Source organism: Propithecus coquereli, unplaced genomic scaffold, assembly GCF_000956105.1.
Source record: "Propithecus coquereli isolate 6110/MARCELLA unplaced genomic scaffold, Pcoq_1.0 Scaffold10, whole genome shotgun sequence".
NCBI classification, from domain to species: Eukaryota; Metazoa; Chordata; class Mammalia; order Primates; family Indriidae; genus Propithecus; species Propithecus coquereli.
Window position 1 is genome coordinate 16373063 of NW_012133858.1, and position 23283 is coordinate 16396345.

Consider the following 23283-nt stretch of genomic DNA (forward strand, 5'->3'; position numbering starts at 1 on the left):
GCTGACACCGAGTCCTCCCCTGCCACGTAACAATGGTAAAGTCCGCAGCTCAAATTCCGAGAATTGAGCTCTGTTGATTCTTAGAACTGGGGTTCTTAGAAGTGGTGATGCAAGAAGTTTCTAGGAAAGGCCGGACACCAGGTGATTATTGCTGTTGCTGCCGCCGCTGCTGCTGCTGCTGCTGCCGCCGCCGCCGCCGCTGTTGCCGCTGGTGCCGCTGCCGCCGCCGCTGCTCATGATCATTATTTTACCTTTTAATTCTTTTTTTTTCCGCTCTTGCCAAATGCTTTGGCTCCAAGTTTTCTATGTGTATCTATTGATATAAATGTATATATTTATTTATTCTAGCTGTCAGGTGTTAAAATAAATGCCGAAGATTAGTCCCATGTCTCTCCCACTCTAGGATGTAGATTTTTATATATTTATTATTATTGTTTTTGTTGTCTTTGAGTGAATCGGCCGGTTTGGGGAGGCTTTGCCACCCTCCCTTACGTTGTTTTGGTTTTTGAAAAGGAGGTGGAGGAGAGGAAGGAGGGGAGTTAGGGGGCGGCCGGAGCAGAGAGGACGAGACAGTGTTTGGGGGGTGATTCGGGCAAGTCTGGGGGCTGTCTGGCCCCAGACAGCGAAGAGGACGCGCGCTCGCGCTCTCGCTCTCTCTGCTGCTTGCGTACGGCTTGTGATCTCTGGATTCGTGCGGCTGTGTTTTTCCCCTCTTTTCTCGCTTGCAAACTGCTTTCTTGCTCCCTTGCTCCTGCCTCCCCTTCCCTCCCTCCTCCTTGCCCTCGCCTCTTCTTCCTTCCCTGCTCTTGTCCTTCTGGGTAACTCCGGGAGGCGAGGAGAGAGGCTGCCCGCTCGCTCGCCCCGCTGGCTCCCTTTCACCGGCCTCGGTCCTTAAGATTCCCTGCCTTCGAGGCGAGCCGAGATTTGGGACGAAAAATGCAAGCGAACTCTTCGGGGTTTTTTTTGGTCATAAAACCAGATGAGATGAAGTATCGTGTCTACTATTTCCTTTCAGAGCCGTCATTTTCCTAACGAGAGACGAATGTTTTGGTGTCCTTTTCCCCTGTATTTAGGAAGGTTTAGCTTGCATGGGGGCGGGGATGTTGAATACTTTGAAAATTATTCTTTCTTGGTTGTAGTCGAGGGAGTCGGGAACCCCCGCGCGCTCTTTCTGCCCATTCCAAGGAGAGAGGCTGATGGCGGGACAGGGATTTTGGGGGTGGGTGGGAAAGGGGTGCGCATTTGCACCTGCGGTGCCTCTCGGCGTGCGTGAAGCCGTGACAGGACAGCCTAGGAGAGCGAGAAGGTGGCGGGATTTCTGGCGGCCGAGGTGTTTGTATTTTGGGCGCTGCGTGACTCTGTGTTGGCTCCCAATGGCTGTTCCCTCCCTTTCCTAAATTTTATTTTATGTTTCCCATGGTGCAACCTCTGTAAAAGGGAAACTGCGGACTTGAGCGTAGCGGACGCCGGGCTCGAGATTCCCGAGGACGCTGGGCGAGGGGAAAGACAACAGAGCCCCAGCCCGCGTCCCTTACGTGCAAGACCCGGGAGGAGAGAGGGGCACTTTGTGGCTCTGGCTGGGGGGCCCCGCGCGGGAGGAGCGGGTGCGGGCGCGAAAGGGGGATCTTTGTGAGTGATTTTGCAAAAATAGATTGCGAGGTTGGTTGGATTTGCAACCTGTGGCTCTCCTCGAGGGACTAGGAATGGGGGAAGGCGGCGGCGGCCCAGGGCGGGAGCCGGTAGGCAGTTGGAGGCTCGGAAATCGGCTGCGTTCGAGGGCAGCTGGAGCTAGGGGCCACCCCGCCTGCAGGATGTAGTGACCGTGGTAAATGTCTTGGGAGCTGTGGGTTGCGTTGCCTCTATGATGCCATGTTATAGGAACCCTGGTGAAAAATGGAGCTAGTGTTTCAATTTGAGTTTTAAAGCTCCCCCGTGGAAAGCAAGAACACAACCCTACCAATTAAAAAAAAAAAAAATGAAAAAACGACCTTCTGTGGTGTGCCCCCTCTCGCAATGGTTAAGAGTTGGAGGTGGGGGCGGTGGATGTCCTGACAGTTGAGCAGGGGAAACGACCCCAAACCAGGTGCCGAAAGTCCAAAGCTGTTACAGGGTTCCTGACCATCTCTGAGAGCCATTCACCGCTTCCCCCCACCCCAGGAAACTGATTTAATCTTTTATGGGCTTAAAAAAAAAATCAGTTTATAGTTTCCAGGAGGAAAATCTTGTAACGCTTTACTTTTTTTTTTTTCCTTCTGTAAGTAAAGTGTCAGTAGATGCGTTTTTACAGTCCGGAAAAAAAAAGTGGGGCAGGAGAGAGGGAACCAGGGAAAGGGCTGTTTAGAAATACAGTTTGTGGCTCTGAGCGATGCCACCGGCTTCCTCTACAGAGACTGCCAGTTTCCCTTTTTCTTTGCAAGGTGTGTGTGGTTTTAATAAATAACTTAAAAAAAAATGAGAGGGGGCCCGGCAAGATCCATCAGGAGACAGGTATCTATTTTGCTCACTATTTACTACCAAGAGCCCTTGGCACGGGAACAGAACCTCGTAAATCTACAGCCCAAGTTGAAGTTCATCTGGCCCTGGTCCACACGCTATTCCTGGAGGTAGCAAACATGAGCTCAAAGGAGCGAGGTGAAATCACATTCTTGCTTTAAAATACATACTTTTTTTTTTTTAAAGAAGAAAAGATATTTGTCTCTGGGGGAGGAGGAAATGGAGAGAAAGTACCAGGAGATGGGCATTCCCTTGCTATAATGACTGCAGTTGAGTCTTCAGGCCAAAATAGAAACCTGTAGATGGGAAATATCCCCCCCCCCGCCCCCAGTTTATAAATAGAAGTTTCCAGTATCCTATTTGGAAGATTTTCCAATACTGCATACTCAAGTATTGGCTGATTTTAAGGGTCTGTTGATAGTGACAATAAAGCTAGATGCTTTTCATAAAAACGAAATGACTTGAGGAGACAGCCAGGAAAAGTGGGAATTTTCCAATTGTTCTTTTCTTTCTCTGTCCAGTTTTGAAGAGTTTTACCCCCATGCTTTCTTGAAAAGGCTGTCTAATTTGTCCTGGGGTTTGGTGGACAGGGATGGGACTCTAGATTCTCAAACTGTCGTTTGCTGAGTCCTTAAAGAGTTCCAGTTATAGGTTGAGTAAATGGTAGCCATGGCTAGATGTCAAAACCCTTCTTCCTTCCCTCTCTCCCCCGCTGGGTAGCCACACTCACAACCCACTTTGTTGTGAAAAACTTGAGATTCAGAGGAGGTAGTGCGGCAGCGCCACCCCCCGATGGGTGAAATTATTGGCAAAAGTCAAATATTTGAAAAATACTGTGAAATGACCTTCTGAGACATTCCCCCCACCCCCGAGAGATTAAAAAAAAAATTAGGAGTGATAAAACTAACTTTTTAAAAGAGGACTTTGTAATTAATCTCTCAAATAGAGAAGAAAAAGTTGCTTTCCAGCTAGGACAGTGTCATAATAGGCAACGTAGTTCCAGTAATTTGGGGTGGGGAGTGAGCCTGATTGGCTTTAAGTAGAAGAGTTCTCCAGGTGGAGGTAGCCTGCCTTCCCCCTTTGGACTTGACTTCTCAGGGAATCTGAATTCTGCCTCCTGTCTGACGTTGAGAAAAGGAGAAATGTTTTGGTGTGAAAACCACAGTGGCTGGAAGTACTGTTTTGTCCGCGGTGGTGGTGGTGTATGTGCGGGTGTGTGGTGGTGGCGGTGGTGGGGAGAGGTTTGTGGATGGCGTGGAGTTACGGTAGGCTGGTCTGTAGCTCTCAGGGAGTCAAAATAGCATGGTGCATGCTGGTTTCCAGCACTGCGCAACAAGTGGGACCGCTGCCGCAGCGATCCGAGCGAGGGTGCTGTGTAGTGGCGGAGCCTGGCCGATTTCTCTTCGTTCCAATGGAAGCCAGGAACGGCTCCTCCCAGCCCTCTCGGTCTCCCAGTCCGAGACCAGCAGCCCCACCAAAAGGCCCCCTCCGTCCCCGCTTTGCCAGGCTCAGTAGTAAGCCTGGGTGGGACTCAGCCTTTATCCCCCAGGTCTCCCTTCCTCCGTGATGATCAGGAGTTTATTTTCGGGTTTTTTTGCTGGTCGGCTAGTGTTTGGCAAGAATCTCTCTCTGTTAATACCGTCGAGTGCCATTCTGCTTTTTGAAGACAAGTGCACCCTTTATTGCCCTGCCCAGTACATTCAGCTTTTCGGAAAAAAAAAAAAAATCAACTTGTTTTACATGAACGTAGCTCCAGATATTGCGTTGTGGTTGCTAGAGGCGTGAGCATCCGGAATAATGGAATTACATCCACAAAATTAAATGTTTTCCAGCTTTGGTTTTGGAGGCAACCACACCACCAGCCCCACCAGACAGAAAAAAAAGCGGGGGCTGGGGGGATCGGTTGTGGATGGCTGCGGCCGTGTGGTGGTTCTCGGACGGACTGAGTCCGCCACCTAGTGGTGGGTCGCAATCAAGTTTTCCGCCTGGGGTAGTGGGCCGACTGGTTCCTTTTCGGGTCTCGCAGTGTCCTGGCCAGGTGCTAGGACTGACAGAGGGAGAGCATCCTTCAACGGGGATGGCATACGACCTCCGAAGTTTTGACAAGACAGATGAAAATTATAAATGCCCCGGATGCTCGCTCCGTCCACCATCACCCAGCGACGGGCATCTATCTCCACTAAGAGAAACCATGAAACAATCCGCTTTGAACACACTGTCTCCCTGTCACTGTGACCTTTCCCGGAGGAAGTCGGCAGTGGAAGGATGCCATGTAGGCGCCCAGGGGCTTCAGGACTGACAGCTCTTGAGGAAACTGGCCTGGCGAGGGGGCCTGTTTGTGGCGAGTTAGGGACCTAACAAGGACCAGATTTTAAGCTTGTGAATTTCAGGTCAGTGACTTAATGTCAAAGGCGAAGTTATCTATACTTCTCTGAAGTTTGTAAGAGAAGGGGGCAGCAGCCAGAGCCATGATTTTAACCTCTTGGGTCACCTGAGTTGCTAGCGAACATTGGAAACGGTTCCTCAGCAGTCTGGGAGGAATTTGTTTAGAAAGCATGGCTTAGGATTTTCGGTTAAGGACGTGAAAAGCCTGCAGTAGTGCTGGGGTGTGTGTGTGGGGAGGTCTCAAAGCTCGGGGGTTGGGGGGAGTATGTACGTGCTAGCGGGGTGGTTCCGGCCTAAACAGGAGACTTAGAGGAGTGCCTCACTGCGACCGAGTCTCACTTTTGGATCCTTCCCCTTCCTTCTAGCCTTTGCCTAGTGGTCTGGCGAGAAACCGGATGTGTGTGTGGTGAGGGAGAGGGTCCTGTGGACAGGCAGAGCGTAATTCTCGCAGAATTTGTGCCGCAGCAGCTCCTCGGTAAAGTTTTCTTTCCCGGAGCTCGTGACTTAAGATTGGCAAACGCGCCTCCGCGTGCTGGCGGCCCCTAGCGGCGGCCGGCGCGCTCACCCGCGGGACACGCCGCCGCCCCCCGCGCCCGGGTCCGCTGGGATCGAGTTCGGCCTCTCCCACTGCGGGAACCGTCCGAGGCCGCGTCGGAGAAACGCGCCTCTGTTCGGGTTGGAAACGAATCTGGGAACGTGTTTGAAGCGCGGTCAAGTTTGACTCATCGCTTTCCAAGGACAGTTAGTGCCTTCCATCTTCATTAACGTGAATAAAGACCTTGGCTGACTTCTGTCCAGATCGGATTTTTAAAGGCATTGTTTGCTTGGGGAGATCATGCCTCTCCCCTCCCCCGCCGGCCTTTTTGCAAAGGCTGAGCCCAGTCCAGCCAGGATGGCCGAGAGATCTCTGCCTGGGGACGTGGTTGGCTGGCGTTGTCTGCGGGCCCTTCTGGAAGGCTGTCTCCCGGGCGTATGGGGAGCGTCCCACTGCAGCTTCTCTTCAGATCTTGATGATAAAACACATCCCTCTATTTTATTGCATTTCCTAGAAGCTTGCAGGCTTGCAAGAGCGCTGTTGGCAGGAAACGTGATAGAAATGAAAGTCAGGACGTAATGTCCCCGAACACCTCGGTTACACAAAGCGGCTGCCGAGGCCATCGTGTTATCAAATTCGCTTTTATCTACTGTCGCCTTCCCCACCCTCCCGCCTTCCCGCCCCAGTCGAGAGGCAAAGAGTGTTTCCCCCTCAGAACAAAAACAACTCCGCGGTTTGACCCCATCCCCTGCTGTCGGACCACTGTGACTAGATCCGTGCAGTTTGTTGGCTGAGCGGCTGCTGGGACCGGTAACCCTCCAGCAGGAGCCCCGATGCGGATTTCACTGCGGTAGCTCCAGCCTTATTAAAATTCTTTGTTCCTGTCCCTAAACAGTGCTTTGCACTTTCAAATTCCCCATTTGAGTTTTCAGCGAGTTATTGGAGTTATTAGATTACCAATAATCCAACGGCTGGCCTGGATAGAGAGGAGGGGGAAGGGCGGAGGGCATTCTCCAAATCGGGAAGGTCTGGCCAAACTAGGTCAATGGGAAGGAGAGGCGGGGCGAGACGGGGGCTGTGGGTTTCAAGCCTTGACGGAGGGCGCTCTCTAGCGTTAGGCAGCGGTAAAAACACGCTCAGGTTTGAGCTCCCGGAACCACTGGGCCTCCTAATTTCTAATAAATCCATTTGTTTAATTTTAATTTCCGAGATTCTCACCCCCACCCCAGAATTGAATTCCAGCCGTCTCTTTCACCTTTGTCCAACTGGGCAGAGGAATGAGAAAGCCTCAAAGTAGGATTTTGAGACCGAAGAGGCCAAGTCTTTACGGACGGACTCTGACCCCTCCTCGGTCGCAGACTGGATGCACCGCGCAGTGTGGCGCCACCCTCTAGTCTTAGGGCTGCGGCCTTTGAGGCTGAGTCATTCGCTGTCCCCTGTCTCCTGAAAGCGCCTTCCACAGCCCGCTATCGAGACCCATTTGGAGATGGCGCCCAGGGATTATAATTCCCAGGGAGGCCGCGGGAAGGGGAGGCAATTTTGGACTACGCCAGTGCGCGCGCTGGGGTCGGCGCCCCGGCCTCCGCCGAGTCCAAACCGTGTCTCTACTGTTTCGGGGAAATCGGACTCGGAAATCCCTAAACCTGGCCAGGTTCGGCCTGGCAGCTCCTATTCTAAATACTTTAGGCGGAAACTAAGTCGAGCTGGGTTCCCGTTCTTGCCAACGTAGGCGGAAGGGACTTTCGGTTTAGTTTTCCTCCAACTTGGCTGGGGCGTGCAGGATGGAGGAGACCCTAAGCCCTAGGGACTCCATCTTTTTCGCCTTGACACCTCGCCTAACCATTCCCTTAAAGAAGTGGCGGGGGGCGGGGAGGCAAAAAGAGAGAAAAGGAACGACACACTGGGCCAACAAACGCCGGAATTGGGCAACTTGGAGTCAGGAAATGAGTCTCGGATTGGATCCGAACTCCTGGTTCTAGACCAGCTCTGCTACTAACTTGTCTGATTTCCCCGTTTATAAATTGTTGCGGGGGAGTGGTTGGACTAGATGAACTCTGAGAGTCCTGGACTCGGCGCAGGCGAGGGATTTAGGGGAAAGTGCGCCGTATTCCCCGCGAGCCTTATCCCCCCACCCGCCTCCCCCGGTGAATCCCCGGCGGCCAGCACGGCGCGGGCAGCGATCCTGGCTGCAGTCGGGGCCCGGGTAGCTTCCTGGAAAGTTAGACAGGCAGAGAGTATTCTGTGAAATCCGCAGAGCCGAGATCGACTACGTTCCGGGAATGAGAGGGCTGTGCCATTCCCCTCCCTGCCCCCTGCCTTGACGGCATAACAGGAAAAAAAAAAAAAAAAAAGGCATACACACAATGTTAGCTATCGAGGTGCCCGAAAAGTTTTATTTGAATGTAACTAAATTAAGGGCCACCACGGTCACACCAGGGAGCCTCCACCGCGCCTTACAGGGGGCTTCGAGGTGGATGGGAAGTGGTGCCCGCCGGTCGTCCAGAAGTGGGCAGTCTCTGGAAGACAGGTACGGTGTCATAGGGGTAGGCGAGTCTGCGCAGGCTTGCCCTGGAGCGCAGGGCTTGTGTTTGTGCTCGTGCGTGAGCGAAAGAATGGGGCTGCCTGGTGCCAGCCCACTGGAGCAGGGAGGAAAAGGATGGGGTCTTTCGCACTGGCTCGCTCTCTCTCTCTCTCTCCCCCCACCCCCTGCTCTCCTCTCTCTCTTTGCTTTGCCTTTTTCATTTTCTGGTTCCTCTGTTTTCTTCTTCAATGGTAATCTCCTGTAGACAATCTGTGTAATTGGATGTACACTAGGAAAGCGAGAAAGGAGAGAAAAGGTGTGGCGGGTGGAGAAGACAAGGTTTAACTCTCTCTTGGTGGTTACCGAGCCAGCGGGGGTGGTGGGGTGGGGGGTGGGGTCCAGGGGGGCCAGATCTGGAGCCATGCAGTTGTCAGTTTCCCATTGACAGCCCTGCTCTCTTGGTGATTGTTTTTGTGGGATGAATGTTGTGTGTGGCATTTGTGGTATGGCTGAATCTAGTAGATAGGGTTTGTCCAGAACTTTGCTAGAAATTGGCTTTGAGATCTTGGGCGAGGCTTATCCCTTGGAGTCTCAGTTTCCTCCCTAGTAAATCAGGGCTGTTAAAAGGATAAGATACAATAATGAGTGGGAAAGGACGAAGTGGTATGTAAATCAAAACAAACAAACATTGGTGGTGATTCCACACCTGCAGCATGGGGGGTGGGGGCGGTGAACCCACACACTCAGTAGTTGTGGGACCTCCTAAAACAGAGTTAGCTTACAAAGGAGTGAACTTAATAAGGACGTGGGCCTCAGTGTATATGCATTTGTTTTTGGCCAGGCAGAGGCTTAAGGTGAAAAGCTCAAGGACTGGCTGACAGTGGACACAGGGGAATTGTTTGTTTGTTTCAACCCCCATCTGGAGTGAGTCATTGCCACTTGTCATGGTGAAATGGCAAATCTGGGCTTCCTGTGGTTCCAAAAGTCTGTGACTGGAAATCCTCAAGTGAACTGGTTGTTGAAGCTGGTTAAAGGACAGCCTAGGTATTCCCGAAGTGTTTGAGAATCTCTTCCCTGAGGGAAGAAGAGAAAGTTTTTAAATAAACCTCACATGCGTCTTCTGCATTCTTTTTCAAAGGAGACAGTCATTGAACTGTGGTTAGGACTAAGTTAGTAAATCTCTTTCCCTATCTTGAGTTGGGATGGGGAGAGGAGGAGATAGGTTCTTTTGTGTTTTTCTGTCCTCTCCCTTTCCCCATTTCCTTCCCCCAGTCTCCACTCACTCACATGCACACACTAACCTTGAAGCTGATGAGATTGTATGACTGGCACTTGGGACCACAGAGAAATGTCAGAGTGTTTGGTTACAGACTCAAGGAAACCTCTCATTTTAGAGTGCTCATTTGGTAAGACTCAGCAGCCTGGAATGGGGCAAAGTGTTTGTGTGGGGTAGGAACTTAAAAATGAGATTCACCCACATCAGGGTGCTGTCTTGCATGTTCTACAGCACGTAGGCTGATTTGGAAAGGGGACAGGAATTTGAGCCAGCAGACCTAGGGCCCGGTCACCAACCATCTACGTGGCCCAACATGACCCCACTGGCCTCAAGCCCCTTTACCCAGAACACAGCTCTAAAGGGCTCTACTTTTAAAAAAGGGGGAAAAAAAAGTCAAAAAATAATTTAATTTGGAAGCCGCAATCCGGGAAAAAGGAAAAGCCTAAAACCGGGCCTTTCAAGAATTTTTTTTTTTATAGAAACCAATTTGGAGTGGGTACATATTTTACTAAATCTCTTTAAGGTTTAGTGCTCCCTGGCTAGTTCTCAGCTAAGCCACACAGTTAAGTCTTTCACCAGCAGAGAGAAGCACAAACTTGAATGCTGTAGCACTCTGTCTGGTCTTAGACCCAGTAGGGAAGGGAGAGGAAACTTTGAAAAAGAGGGCAAAGTTTCTCAAGGAGCGTGTAGACATGACATCTCAGGTTGTATGCTGCAGATTCTGTATTCAGTCTGAAGCGTTTCAGACAGGAAATACTGCCTAGCTATTTGTCCTGAGCGAGCCCCTTGAACCCCTCCCTGCATCTCAGTTTCATCTCCAGTGAAATAGGGATAAAGATATTGACCCTATCAGCCTTGTGGAATCATTCTAAGACTTGAAAGATAATATCTTAGCAGGTTTTGAATAGCGTCCAGTGTTTTTAGGCCCCTTGAAGAATCGTTATCATTAATATTGAAAGAACCACTTTTCTTGTTTTTTCTTTCCCATAAACTCAAATGGCCTTCAGATGGTATAAATTTTTTTCTTTGAGAAAGGAAATATATATGTATATGTATATGGAATTAATGTATGCAGTTATATTCCTTGTGCTCAGGGTAAAAACATTATTATTGCATAGCTTTGGGTGCCTGTTGTTTCCTTAAAAGCAGAGCTGGAAAATGTTTGCTAGTTTGTGGTAAAACTGTACCAACTGGCAGGCTGCAACTATCAAAGCAAAACTAAATGTGTGTATCCTAAAATAAGACTATAGTGGACAATCTTACACTCATTAAATCAATTTATGTTTGCTTTCTTCTCTGCAGGTTTTAAGCAAAATTTTGGACTGTGAAGCAACTCATTGGGTAAGTAAATCAAATTAAATGCTTTAAAATATTGGAGACAAACTATTTGTTTTGAATTTGCCAATGCATGTGTTTCTTTGATCTTTGCCACTCTTTATTAGACGAGACAAGGACAACACATTTCCTCTGTATCACTCCCAGCCCTCACCTCTTCACCTCTGCATTAGACTGTCTTAATACTGTTGTATGGTCAGTTATTCTCTTGCTTATATCTTAGTTCATACTAACTTAGCCACCTACTGTGCACCAACAGTGTGACTCACTGTACAAAGTAAAACAACTCTATAGCCCAATAATGGAGAGAGATGGGTGGTGGCTGGGATAATGAAATGAAATGCTTATGATAATAGCTGTGAGTTTTGAGAACCTACTACAGATGAGGCACATGTCTCTAATTTTCATAACTACATGGGTATTACTACTCCCATTTTGGGAAACCAAAGCAGTAATGAACCTGCTCCAAGTCCCATGGCTGGCAAAAGGCAAGGCTAGCCTGATAACCTTCAAAGCATGGTTTTTCTCCATTGCAACATCCTGATTGCCTCTCAATGCTTGGCAGAGTATTTGGTATGTGAAAAAAACACTCAGCAAATATTCCTTCCCTTCCTTTTTCCCCTAAAAGTCTTTCTATCCCAACTTGTTGGATAAAGATAACTCTCCCCATTTTATAGCTATGAAAAGTAATGCTCAGAGTTCGGTTATGAATTGTTTTAAGATCAAACACAAGGGACCTGAGTTGCATACTATACCTTAGCAGGCTGAGCCATGTGCTTTGGTACCCCTGATAAGCAGGAAGCAGATTCTGGAAAACAAACAGAATTTTGGCCTCTTTTTTCAGGTGAAGACAAAATGGCCTCACCGGCTGACAGCTGTATCCAGTTCACCCGCCATGCCAGTGACGTTCTTCTCAACCTTAATCGCCTCCGGAGTCGAGACATCTTGACTGATGTTGTCATTGTGGTGAGCCGTGAGCAGTTTAGAGCCCATAAGACAGTCCTCATGGCTTGCAGGTGAGGGGGCTGGAAGGTGGGCGGATGAATAAAAGGGTAGCGACAGTGCTGGCAGCTGGCAAGGTACAACACCTAGGCCTCTTACTGTGTCTAGGATGATGCCTCACTTTGTCTCTAGATGTTAGCACATGGCCTGAAAGAGTAGACTCCCAGGAAGCAAATGAATGAGTGTACTTTTAGAAAAGAAATAGTTTCTGTTCTGTGGGCATAGTGGGGGAAGAAATCATATACTGCCACAAGAAAGGATGTGTTTGGAACAAACATAGAGAATAGCTTCAGTTAATCAGTGAAAAAATGACAAAAGATTTCAGATTAACTTGCATTGTCTTTAATTAGTTTGAGCAAGTTAATCTGAAATATTTTTCTCTTTTATGCTCTATTTATTTTATATTGCAACTGTATTTCCATGGGTGTTCAGAGTATATGTAAGAGTTAGTGAGAATGAGCCATCTAATTCTTCATGTTTGTCAAATATTTCAAGTTTTCAAAGCGATGTTATATTACATCATCTCCCTGGATCTTTTGTTTTATGGATGGCATTATCACCGCCATTTTGTATATAATAAAAGGAAGGCACAGGAAGGTGAAATGACACAGAATCAGGGATCTCTATTCCTATTATAGAACTTATCCATCATCTATTGTAAGCATCAGTTTTTTAATAATGGTAAGAACGGAGGTTTATAAAAACATAGAAATAATAGATAATGTTTAGTGAGTGCTTACTGTGTGCCAGGCATCATTCTATACCCTTTACATTTTCATTTTTGCCACAGTCCTACAAGGTAGACATTATTGTTCCCCCTCCTTTGAAGTAAGTAAACCAAAGTGTAGAGAAGCTGAGTATCTCACCCAAGGTTGCATAGCTCCTTACTGGTGGAAGTCTGGCTTCACTCTTGGCAATCTACTCAGAAAGAGTAAAATCAAGAATTAAGATGATAGCCCAGAACTCTGGTTTCTAATTGAGTACTGTTTCCTCTACCAGACAGTCTGGTACTTGGTGGCATGGCTTGAGGTTTGACTTGGATCTTCTAGGAATAATTGACCTTCTAATAATCTATGGACTGTGAGAAAAGTAGAGTGTAGGTGTAGGCATATTTTTATTTATTTGTCATTCATACCAAGCTTACTTCTAAAAAGTACAAGAGAATTTTTAAAATAAGGATAACGCAATGGAACAAGAAGGGAAATGCTTATCCCAAAGATACAGGCTAAGAATAGTTACTGCAAATGAATGCTAAATTTAACTCTGGCAATCCACGCAGTTAAGAATAAAAGGAAAACAGGCTCTGCCGCTTTAAGAATATCACTTAACCTCTCTGATCTTAGTTCCCTATTTGTAAAGGTGGAGAATAATAGTACCTAACCTACAAGGTTGTGAGGAACACAGGATAATGTATATAAAGTGCTTAATCACTCTCAGGCATTTGATAAGCTCTCCATAAATGGCAGCTATTATTAATTGCCTTCGAAGTTCTGGAGGTAGGCCCAGGGGAGAGGGGCAGAGCATCAACCCTGGCTGTAAAGGACAGCAGATTCTGTATGTCTACTGTATGATGAATTGCAGATTCTGTGTGTTTACTATATGATGAATCACAGATTCTGTATGTCTACCGTAACAGGGCGTTTGTTTGTTTTACAGTGGCCTGTTCTACAGCATCTTTACAGACCAGTTGAAATGTAACCTTAATGTGATCAATCTGGATCCTGAGATCAACCCTGAGGGGTTCTGCATCCTCCTGGACTTTATGTACACATCTCGGCTCAATCTGCGGGAAGGGAACATCATGGCTGTGATGGCCACAGCTATGTACTTGCAAATGGAGCATGTTGTGGACACTTGCAGGAAGTTTATCAAAGCCAGGTGAGCTGCCATGCCACCTACGTGGAAGCCTTGGAGATAGAAGGGGTAGTCCCCAATCAGAAACCCTTAATAATACCTGCATGCAGAAAAAATAGTCCTCCGTGATATGCTGCTATTGTACACTTTTGCACTTCTTAATTCTTGCCCTCCAAGAAGACTTAACTCCTTGCAGCTATACAGATATGTCCTGTGCAGTATCACCTCTTGCTTTTTTCCATTCACTTAATATGCCCTTTCCTCCTACCCATTCTACGAGACCAAGCTTGGAAGGCAGCTGTTCCATGGAAGTTGTTTGGATTACCACTCTTCCTCCTTTAGCTCTTCTCCTGTGTTCTGAGGCATTGTGCCTGTGCTTCAGACCTTCCTTCTATTTTCATATTTGCATATATTTTAGTTCTCCTTTAGACTTCTGTTATGACCATTTACATTTTTGCCTTAATTGCCTACCAGACTGTAGGCTGCTCAAGGGGGCTGCCTTACTCATCTTTTATGTCACCCTGCTCCTACTAGGGAGGACATTTGATAAATTGAGTTCACAGGGCCCAACCCCCTACCTGAGGGCTAGTAAAACACGACCATCATTTAAAGGAGAAGAACCTAAGATCCAAAGAAGTGAAGAGCTTTGCTAAGTGGAACAGAGACTCAGGTCTTAAATTCTTCAGAACCATTTGACCTAGCCATGCTAGGGTGATTGCATCTTCACTTAAAAAGAAGAGTTTTCTAGCTTGTGTTTGAGCACATCCAGGAGCAAGGAACTGAGTGTTCCCAGAACCACAGAATCTACCTTGGTTAGAAAGCTCCTCATTATGGCGAGTTGAAATTTGGCTTCTTTAACCTTCACTCGTTGATTCTAGCTCTGTTACCTGTGATCATGTTGAGCTGGCTTATTTATTTTCCCCACATAATGTCCCTCCAGGTATCTGCAGCTATAGCTGTTTGTCTCCTATGGGTGATAATGGTGGCAAGATCATCATTGCTGTCATTTACAAGTACTTTCAACAGGTTAGGCTTTGTGCTCAGAGTGGTTAAGTAGCTTGCTTCAGGTCACACAGCTGCTAAGTGGCACAGCTGGGATTGTAAACCAGGTCTGTCTGCTCTAGAGCCAGGGATTCATACACTGGCATTTCTGCTTGTCCTCTTGTAAATTTCCAGTCAGCATATGGGGCAAGTCCTTTCTTTGATGGGGCACTAGTTTGTCTGTGACCTTCCAAAAGTGTGGTGCCAGCATTGTGTAAATTCTTTCCTCTCTGTTTCTGTGTGTGTAAAAGGGAGTCAGTAATACCTGACTTTCCTTCCTTGCAGGGTTTTGCATGAGCAAAATGAGATAGGGCTTTGATAGCTTTATGTAAGCTATAAAATTCTATAACATCAACAGAGTTATAGATTCACACACATGCGTAGATATGTGCCTTAAACATACAAGATCATGTCTAAGCAGGCACACGTTGTGCAGGTAACTCGCTTCCCTTCTCTGAGCCTCAGTTTCCCTAACTCTAAACTAGACTGCTAGGCTTCTGGCATAAATGCCTTGTAATTGTATTTCTCTACTCCAGAGCCACGTCCCCTGTGTCTAGCTAACTCAAGCACAGATGTGGTTATGTAAGAGTGTCACTGGACGGTTATCTGTTTAACAGCTCTGATTTGGGGTCCGGCGTCTTTTCACTTTTTTCTCCCACAGTGAAGCAGAGATGGTTCCTGCCATCAAGCCTCCCCGTGAAGAGTTCTTGAACAGCCGGATGCTGATGCCCCAAGACATTATGGCCTATCGGGGTCGTGAGGTGGTGGAGAACAACCTGCCACTGAGGAACACCCCTGGGTGTGAGAGCAGAGCCTTTGCCCCCAGCCTGTACAGTGGCCTGTCCACACCGCCAGCCTCTTACCCCATGTACAGCCACCTTCCAGTCAGCAGCTTCCTCTTCTCTGACGAGGAGCTGCGGGATGCCCGGATGCCTGTGGCCAACCCCTTCCCCAAGGAGCGGGCCCTCCCCTGCGACAGCGCCAGGCCAGTCCCTGGGGAGTACAGCCGGCCGGCCTTGGAGGTGTCCCCCAGCGTGTGCCACGGTAACATCTATTCACCCAAGGAGACAGTCCCAGAGGAAGCACGAAGTGACATGCACTACAGTGTGGCTGAGGGCCCCAAGCCTGCTGCCCCCTCGGTCCGAAATGCCCCATACTTCCCCTGTGACAAGGCCAGCAAAGAAGAAGAGAGACCCTCCTCAGAGGATGAGATTGCCCTGCATTTCGAGCCCCCCAATGCGCCCCTGAACCGGAAGGGTCTGGTTAGTCCACAGAGCCCCCAGAAATCCGACTGCCAGCCCAACTCGCCCACAGAGTCCTGCAGCAGCAAGAATGCCTGCATCCTCCAGACCTCTGGCTCCCCGTCAGCCAAGAGCCCCACTGACCCCAAAGCCTGCAACTGGAAGAAATACAAGTTCATCGTGCTCAACAGCCTCAACCAGAACGCCAAACCAGAGGGGCCCGAGCAGGCTGAGCTGGGCCGCCTTTCTCCGAGAGCCTACCCTGCCCCACCTGCCTGCCAGCCACCCCTGGAGCCTGAGAACCTTGACCTCCAGTCCCCAACCAAGCTCAGTGCCGGCGGGGAGGATTCCACCATCCCGCAAGCCAGCCGGCTCAATAACATTGTTAACAGGTGATTCAGAGACAGTCTGGGTCTGAGGTCGGGGGTACCTGGGTAGGCTTCCAGGGTTATTTCTTCTGATGGATGCAAGGGCTGTGTTCTTTTCTTGCCCAAATTGCCGAGCCTGTTAGAGGAGAGGAGTGAGTGCCTATTGAATGAATTAGCCTAAGTAAGCAAGTATATTAAGTACTGTGTATTTTTTCTTTTTTCCTTTTGTTTTTTGAGACAGAGTATCACTCTATTGCTTGGGCTGCAGTGCAGTGGTGTCATCATAGGTCACTGCAGCCTCAAACTCCTGGGCTCAAGCAATTCTCCTGTCTCAGCCTCTGAGTAGTAGCTGGGACTACAGGCGCACATCACCACACCTGGCTGATTTTTCTATTTTTTGTAGAAACGGTGTCTGGCTCTTGCTCAGGCTGATCTCAAACTCCTGGCCTCAAGCAGTTCTCTTACCTCAGCCTCCCAAAGTGCTAGGATTACTGGCATGAGCCACCATACCCGGCTTTGTGTATTTTTTCATAGCAAGAGAGATAATATTCTTCTACGGTAGACGAGCATTCCATAAATCCCACAGGTACTTTCTGTGGTGTTGATGTGTTAGGGGACCCTCATGCTCCCCTTGGACTGAGCGGGGCTGTGGGCTGCAGTACTGAGGAGAAGAAACTGGGCCCTGGAGTGGGGTTTGGGCTTGGTTTGACCCTGGTCAGTGAGCTTTCTGCAGATGCTGTTTGGACGTAGGCTTGAAGATAACTCTGAGACCCAGAGCCCAGGCCCAGGGAGGAGAGGATGGCTTTGAGGCTCTGTCCCAGGTGCTGAGGCTCTTTTTGCTCCCCCACAGGTCCCTGACAGGCTCCCCCCGCAGCAGCAGCGAGAGCCACTCGCCGCTCTACATGCACCCCCCAAAGTGCGTGTCCTGCGGCTCTCAGTCCCCGCAGCACGCAGAGATGTGCCTCCACACTGCTGGCCCCACGTTCTCTGAGGAGATGGGAGAGACCCAGTCTGAGTACTCAGATTCCAGCTGTGGTGAGTCCCTTTCCCTCCTTCCCCTTGCCAAAGAGAGGGAATACCCTTCTGCTCCATGGGTTTTGTGTTTCCATTTTATTTACACTGTCATCTCTGATTGGGAGAAGTCCCCACTTGGAAGTCCACTGGCAATTAAAATCACCAGCCAATCACCATATACTTCACAGACTCTTAGGGAACTGGGATGATCAAAGCAAGGGATGGGGTTAATATAGGGTAATCTTCATTCCAGTAAAGGTAGCTTGTGGGGCTGGCTATCACTCCCGGAGCTTTCTCCATCCCTCTGTACCAAAACTACAGGTATTGATCTGTATGCATGTGAGTTCTCCCCGCTAGACTGTAGCTTTTATAAGGAGAACCATCTGACCTTATTCATTCCTGCATCCTCCATAAGTCCTAGTAGGTCCCTAGTGTGGGACTCAGTAAATGTTAGCTGAGTTAAAATGGTTGAACTGAATGACGAAATGGAAGTTTCTGGATAGTCGGTGATTGGCAACCTTGCTTTTTACCAGATAAAAAGCACTTTTCACCCAGCTCTGGCTACAGTAATAGAGCCCAGTAATACCTAACTAGGGTTAAATCACCATGACATGTCATTTTCAAATTGCTATAACGAAAGAAAAAAATTGGCTGCTTGCACCCAAAGGTTTGTCACAAGGTCATGGACCTATGGTTGGGAGAGCAGGGACTGTCCTTGTCCCCTGGCTATTTGCCTTTGCTGTGTGCTCCAGTTCCTTTGCTCTGGGCCTCTGTTTCCACATCCGCCATCATCTTTGGTCTCTCAGTCTCATGGAAGTGTTTGGGAGATGTGTAATCCAGACAGGTGCAAGAATGACCATGGAGTGTTCATCATTAATTCCTCCTTCAGGGACCTCAAAGTATGATTGAATTTGAACTATCTTAGATTCCTATAATGCCTTGTGTTTTCATTTGTGTAATATCATATCCTCCTGTGAGGCGGGCAGGACAGAGATTTATTATTTTGACTTTGGAGATAGAGACATAGAAAGAGGCTTGGAGAGGTACAGGTTCTTGGCCTGAGGGCTTCTGTGTGTAAATGTAAATAAAACTTTGAAGTGGTTTTTAAAAAAGGTTGGTTCTCAGAGCTCTTGGGGAAAGCAAAAGCTCTGCTGAGCCTTTCTCAAACTGGTGCAAGTCATATGAGTACCTGTGGGTTTGGGCTTCCCTTCTGTACCTTAATATTCAATCTGTCTCCTTTCTCCCTCCTCTGTGGCTGAGACTCTCAATGCTAGGAAAAAGAAATCCCCACAGGTCCTTTGCTCTGGGGTCCCATGGAGTGGTGGGGGGGTGGGGGCTGGGGGATCCTTTGGCGCAGGGGATAGCTACCGAGGAGAGAGGACTTAGAGCCCCACCTCCCTTCCTCGCGCTGACTTTGGTGTCCCCCTGCCACCCTCCAACAGAGAACGGGGCCTTCTTCTGCAATGAGTGTGACTGCCGCTTCTCTGAGGAGGCCTCACTCAAGAGGCACACGCTGCAGACCCACAGCGACAAACCCTACAAGTGCGACCGCTGCCAGGCCTCCTTCCGCTACAAGGGCAACCTCGCCAGCCACAAGACCGTCCATACCGGTATGGCTCTGCCCCACACTACCCGGAGGCAGGACAGGGAGAGGGTCCGAGAGAAAGCAGTGTGGGGCCTTAGGACCTGGCAGGGTGAGGCAGGGAGCAGGCCCCGTCTGGGTCGAAGGACGGCCTTGGCCTTGTCTTTGCTTAGTGGCTCATCCACTCCCTGCATTCTGTGACTTTCTTCTGAGATTCTCTGTCCTGCTTCTCTGCCTTTGCTGGGGTCAGAAGTGTTAATCCGACAGTATAAGTGAAGAAACTAAGCCTGATAGAGGCAAGGTGGGTTAGGTTTTTGTAAAGCCAGAGAAAAATTAAAGGCCTGTTGATTTCTTCCAAAGACTTACTCCTCATCAACTTACTTTCCTTTACCAGGTAGCTTCTCATAACCTGATTATTGTCCAACAACTACTCTCTTAGTACTTTAAATTGTTCCATTATTCCAAAGCCTTCCCATGAAGGAAGGCTCAGCCCGTCTGTTGGTTTCCTCTGCCTGAGCATCCACTCAAACACAAGCCCCACCCCCTTGCAAAGGGAATCCAGCTGTAGTTGCCACAAACAGAAAAGTATGTTTGTTCTAAAAGAAAAACTAGAGCAGCCTGACTGTATCTCCTTGGTGAGGGAACTGATGATTTAATCAGTCTTATCCAAGACAAGAGCCAGAAGAGCTTTTAGGTCATCTAAAGTAGTCCCTCAAGTTCCAGAGAAGGAAACTGAGGCCCAGAGAAAGAGAGTGACTTTTCCAGGTCCCACAGTCAGACAGTCCAAATGACAAAGCTGATTCTATAGCTCAGGCTTCCTAGAACCTTCCCCCGTCCTGTCCACACCTGGCGTTGTTTCTGCTCCACCATGCCACCGCTTGTCTCTTGGCCCTGGTCCCCTGCAAGGTGTGCTGGTCTGCGTGAGAGAGGGCTGGCAGGCTAGCGGGGCAGGCCCTGGATTCTCTTCTCTGACATCCTCCGAGGGGAAGGAAAGCATGAGTGACCTCAGGGAGGGGCAATTTGCTTTGAAATCCAGGGGCCAAGGACCGTGGAGACTTTCCCCACTGAATTTGGCTCTCCTTTTTCTCTTTCTCTCTGTAATAGGTGAGAAACCCTATCGTTGCAACATCTGCGGGGCCCAGTTCAATCGGCCAGCCAACCTGAAAACCCACACTCGAATTCACTCTGGAGAGAAGCCCTACAAATGCGAAACCTGCGGAGCCAGATTTGTACAGGTGAGCAGGGTGGGGTGGAGGAAGGAAGGACCCCTAGGCCTGTGTGTGCTGCTGAGGGCTGCATGGAGCCCTGCTGCCCGCCCCGGCAGACCTTTCACACTTTGCCCCTCCTTTTAGGTGGCCCACCTCCGTGCCCACGTGCTCATCCACACTGGCGAGAAGCCCTATCCCTGCGAAATCTGTGGCACCCGTTTCCGACACCTTCAGACTCTGAAGAGCCACCTGCGAATCCACACGGGAGAGAAACCTTACCATGTATGTAAGCCTCCTGCGGCCAGTGGCTGACCTGGGGAGGAAGGGAGCCGGAGGGGCTGGGCGGCACAACTGTTTGCTCCAGTCTCGAGCACACAGTGGAATGACCAGGGAGGTAACTGTCAGAAGATCTGGATCTGGACCTGATTGTCAGACATGCTGCTTGACCTTGGCCCGAGTCTCAGTGTGAAAATGGGGGTATTGGGCTAGGTGATCCCCGCCTTAGGAAAGAAGTCCCGACTGTGGATACATAGAGTTTGGGTCATTCATTTGTTCCACAAATACTTATTAAGTATCTATAGCACACCCCATACTGGGCTATATGTACATTAAAAGGAGCTAAAGTGTTTGAGAAGGAGCAGTCTTAGGAGTGGGAGGAGAACCAGAAGAATAGTGTAAGAATTGATGATGTTATGATGAGGAACAAAAACAGAGAGAAAGTCCATTTTAAGAAAGAGGAGTGTCTAGGTACACAGCACAATGCTGTGGACAGGCCATTGGGGTTGGACTGTTCTAGATCAGGGTCTTGGCAAGTATGGCCTGCACACCAATGTTCGAAGATTCCATGAGCTAGGAGTGGTTTTTCATTAAAAAGAAAAGAATAATATTTTGTGACATATGAAAATTATATGAAATTTAAATTTCAGGGTCCATAAGTACAGTGTTACTGGAACACAGCCATGCTCATTTGTTTACATATTGTCTGTGGCTGCTTTGAAGAATTTATGGCATCACTCTAGGTGGTGCTGGGCACAAGAACTAATCAATGAATGGTTAACCTTCATTCCAGATGTTAACCTGCAAAACGTGATTATTTTTGTTCACTTGTTTGTCAAGCTTTGGCTGAATATCTTCCTACTTGCTGTTTGTCCTTGGGCAAATTAGTTATCCTCTTAGTATCTTAATTTCCTCATCTATAAAATGAGCCTGATGATAGTATCTACCTCATGTAGTTGTAGTATTAGCTAACTAATTCACTAAAGTATTCAGGATAGCACGCAAATATAGTCAGAGTACAGTAAATATATGCTAGAATTTTAGATTCATAGGATATCGCAGTTGAGAATGACCTTTGGCATGTACTGATCCAGTCCCTTCAGAAGGGAGATCCACGGTCAGAGAGAGAAATGACATGCCTGGGGCACACAGCAGTGGGTGGCATAGCCACAATGGACCCTATGTCTCCCAAGACCAGGGCTTTTTACATACTGCCCTGCCTGTTTTATTTATTTTTTCTTTTTCTTTTTCTTTTTTTTTTTTTGAGACAGAGTCTCACTGTGTTGCCCGGGCTAGAGTGCCGTGGCGTCATCCTCGCTCACAGCAACCTCAAACTCCTGGGCTCAAGTGATCCTCCTGCCTCAGCCTCCCGAGTAGCTGGGACTACAGGCATGCGCCACTATGCCCAGCTAATTTTTTCTATATATTTTTAGTTGTCCAATTAATTTCTTTCTATTTTTAGTAGAGACGGGGTCTCACTCTTGCTAAGGCTGGTTTTGAACTCCTGAGCTCAAACAATCCGCCCACCTTGGCCTCCCAGAGAGCTAGGATTATAGGAGTGAGCCACTGCGCCCGGCTCTATTTTTTATTTTTCTAAGTCTATTACGGTTTTCACTTTAACACATTTATCTGAATATATTTTATTCTCTATCTGAATATATTTTATTATACTTTGTATTTTAGAATAGTTTTAGATGTATAGAAAAATTGTCAAGATTGCACAGAGAGCTCCATATGCACCCATTCCCCCCTACTATTAACATCTTACATTAGTTTAATGCATTTGTCATAACTAGTGAACCAGTACTGATACCTAATTATAAATGAAAGTTCATATTCTATTTGGATGTTTCTACCTAAAAAAATCCATTGTCTTTTCTAAGATCTCATCTAGGTTACCCCGTTACATTTAGTCATCCATTTTATTTTTAAGAAACTTTTATCTAAACTAAAATTGTTATCACCCATTCATTGAATCAAGCAAGAAATAGCTCTATTTGCTAATGCTTTATTACGTTAGCTAAGATATACACCCTAAGAAGAAATATAACTGCATTTTTAAAAGTGTATCCGAGACTCCAGATTTCCATGAATTCAGACTGGTCTAGTCCATTTGTCCAAATGTGTTCAGATTTATTCATAATTTGCCTAAGAGGTATATTCTGCTAGGTACTAGGATGATTATAAAGTTTAGTCAAAAGGGGTCACTGTCCTCAAAAGTGTTACCCATCTAAGAAGGATCTTAATGCACAAGGATGGTTGCATAGCAAGACTAGAAATTGTACAGAAGTTCAAAGGAAAGAGAGATTATTTTTATAGTTGAGAGATTCAGGAAAGCTTTAATAACGAGGGGAGTTTGTATCTGAACTGCATTTTCAGATAAGACTTGAACTTGTGGAGTTAAAGCAGGGAATGACATCTCAAGCAAGGGAAAAGCATGACAGCACTTGGGAAAACAGGGAAGGGACATTTGCACAATGCTTACTTACCTCCTGGCAGAAGCTAGGATTCATATGGGTTCTTAAACTGGACTTTGAGAGAAAAGAACTGCCCCGGCCCTTTGCAAGGAGAATCTCCTTCTCTGGGCTTTTGAGCAATGACGAGTTTCTTGGGCTGATGACAGCTAACAGGTTGCCTCTGATATCCCTGCAGTGCGAGAAGTGTAACCTGCATTTCCGTCACAAAAGCCAGCTGCGACTTCACTTGCGCCAGAAGCATGGCGCCATCACCAACACCAAGGTGCAATACCGCGTGTCGGCCACTGACCTGCCTCCGGAGCTCCCCAAAGCCTGCTGAAGCATGGAGTGTTGATGCTTTCCTCTCCAGCCCCTTCTCAGAATCTACCCAAAGGATACTGTAACACTTTATAACGTTCATCCCATGATGTAGTGCCTCTTTCATCCACTAGTGCAAATCATAGCTGAGGGCAGGGGGTGGGGGGTGGGGCCCGGGGGACTGGGAGCCACGGCAGCTCCCCTTCCCCCACTGCCATAAAACATTAAGAAAATAATAATGCTTTTTCTCCTATGTGTAAGGCGAACCATGTCAGCAAAAAGCAAAATCATTTTATATATCCAAGTGGGGGAGTATGCAAAAGCTCTGACTTGACTTAGTCTGCAAAATGAGGAATGTATATGTTTTGTGGGAACAGA

The 23283-nt window shown here is 47.9% G+C and overlaps 1 protein-coding gene across 5 annotated transcripts; it reads left to right on the forward strand.

Annotated features, from left to right (window-relative positions):
• Positions 1 to 120: 120 nt before the first annotated feature.
• On the forward strand, positions 121 to 23277 carry BCL6 (B-cell CLL/lymphoma 6). 5 transcript variants are annotated; one of them, XM_012641623.1, is made up of 10 exons: positions 121 to 141; positions 10513 to 10551; positions 11390 to 11561; positions 13204 to 13425; positions 15104 to 16075; positions 16902 to 17086; positions 18508 to 18675; positions 19752 to 19882; positions 20000 to 20137; positions 22784 to 23277. In XM_012641623.1, the coding sequence occupies exons 3-10, from the start codon at positions 11401 to 11403 to the stop codon at positions 22925 to 22927; spliced, it is 2121 nt and encodes a 706-aa protein (XP_012497077.1). In that variant the 5' UTR covers positions 121 to 141; positions 10513 to 10551; positions 11390 to 11400; the 3' UTR covers positions 22928 to 23277. The 5 variants fall into 5 exon arrangements, with proteins under 5 accessions (XP_012497077.1, XP_012497068.1, XP_012497083.1 ...); XM_012641614.1 differs by lacking the exon at positions 121 to 141 and adding an exon at positions 3391 to 7940; XM_012641629.1 differs by lacking the exon at positions 121 to 141 and adding an exon at positions 3391 to 6263.
• The last annotated feature ends 6 nt before the right edge of the window (positions 23278 to 23283 follow it).

Excerpts from the sequence above, each read along its gene's own strand:
- BCL6 (XM_012641623.1), top strand. The coding sequence starts at position 11,401 with ATGGCCTCACCGGCTGACAGCTGTATCCAGTTCACCCGCCATGCCAGT. Across the intron at positions 16,076-16,901 it reads CTCAATAACATTGTTAACAG|GTCCCTGACAGGCTCCCCCC; the intron begins GTGATTCAGAGA and ends GCTCCCCCACAG. Across the intron at positions 18,676-19,751 it reads CCACAAGACCGTCCATACCG|GTGAGAAACCCTATCGTTGC; the intron begins GTATGGCTCTGC and ends TCTCTGTAATAG.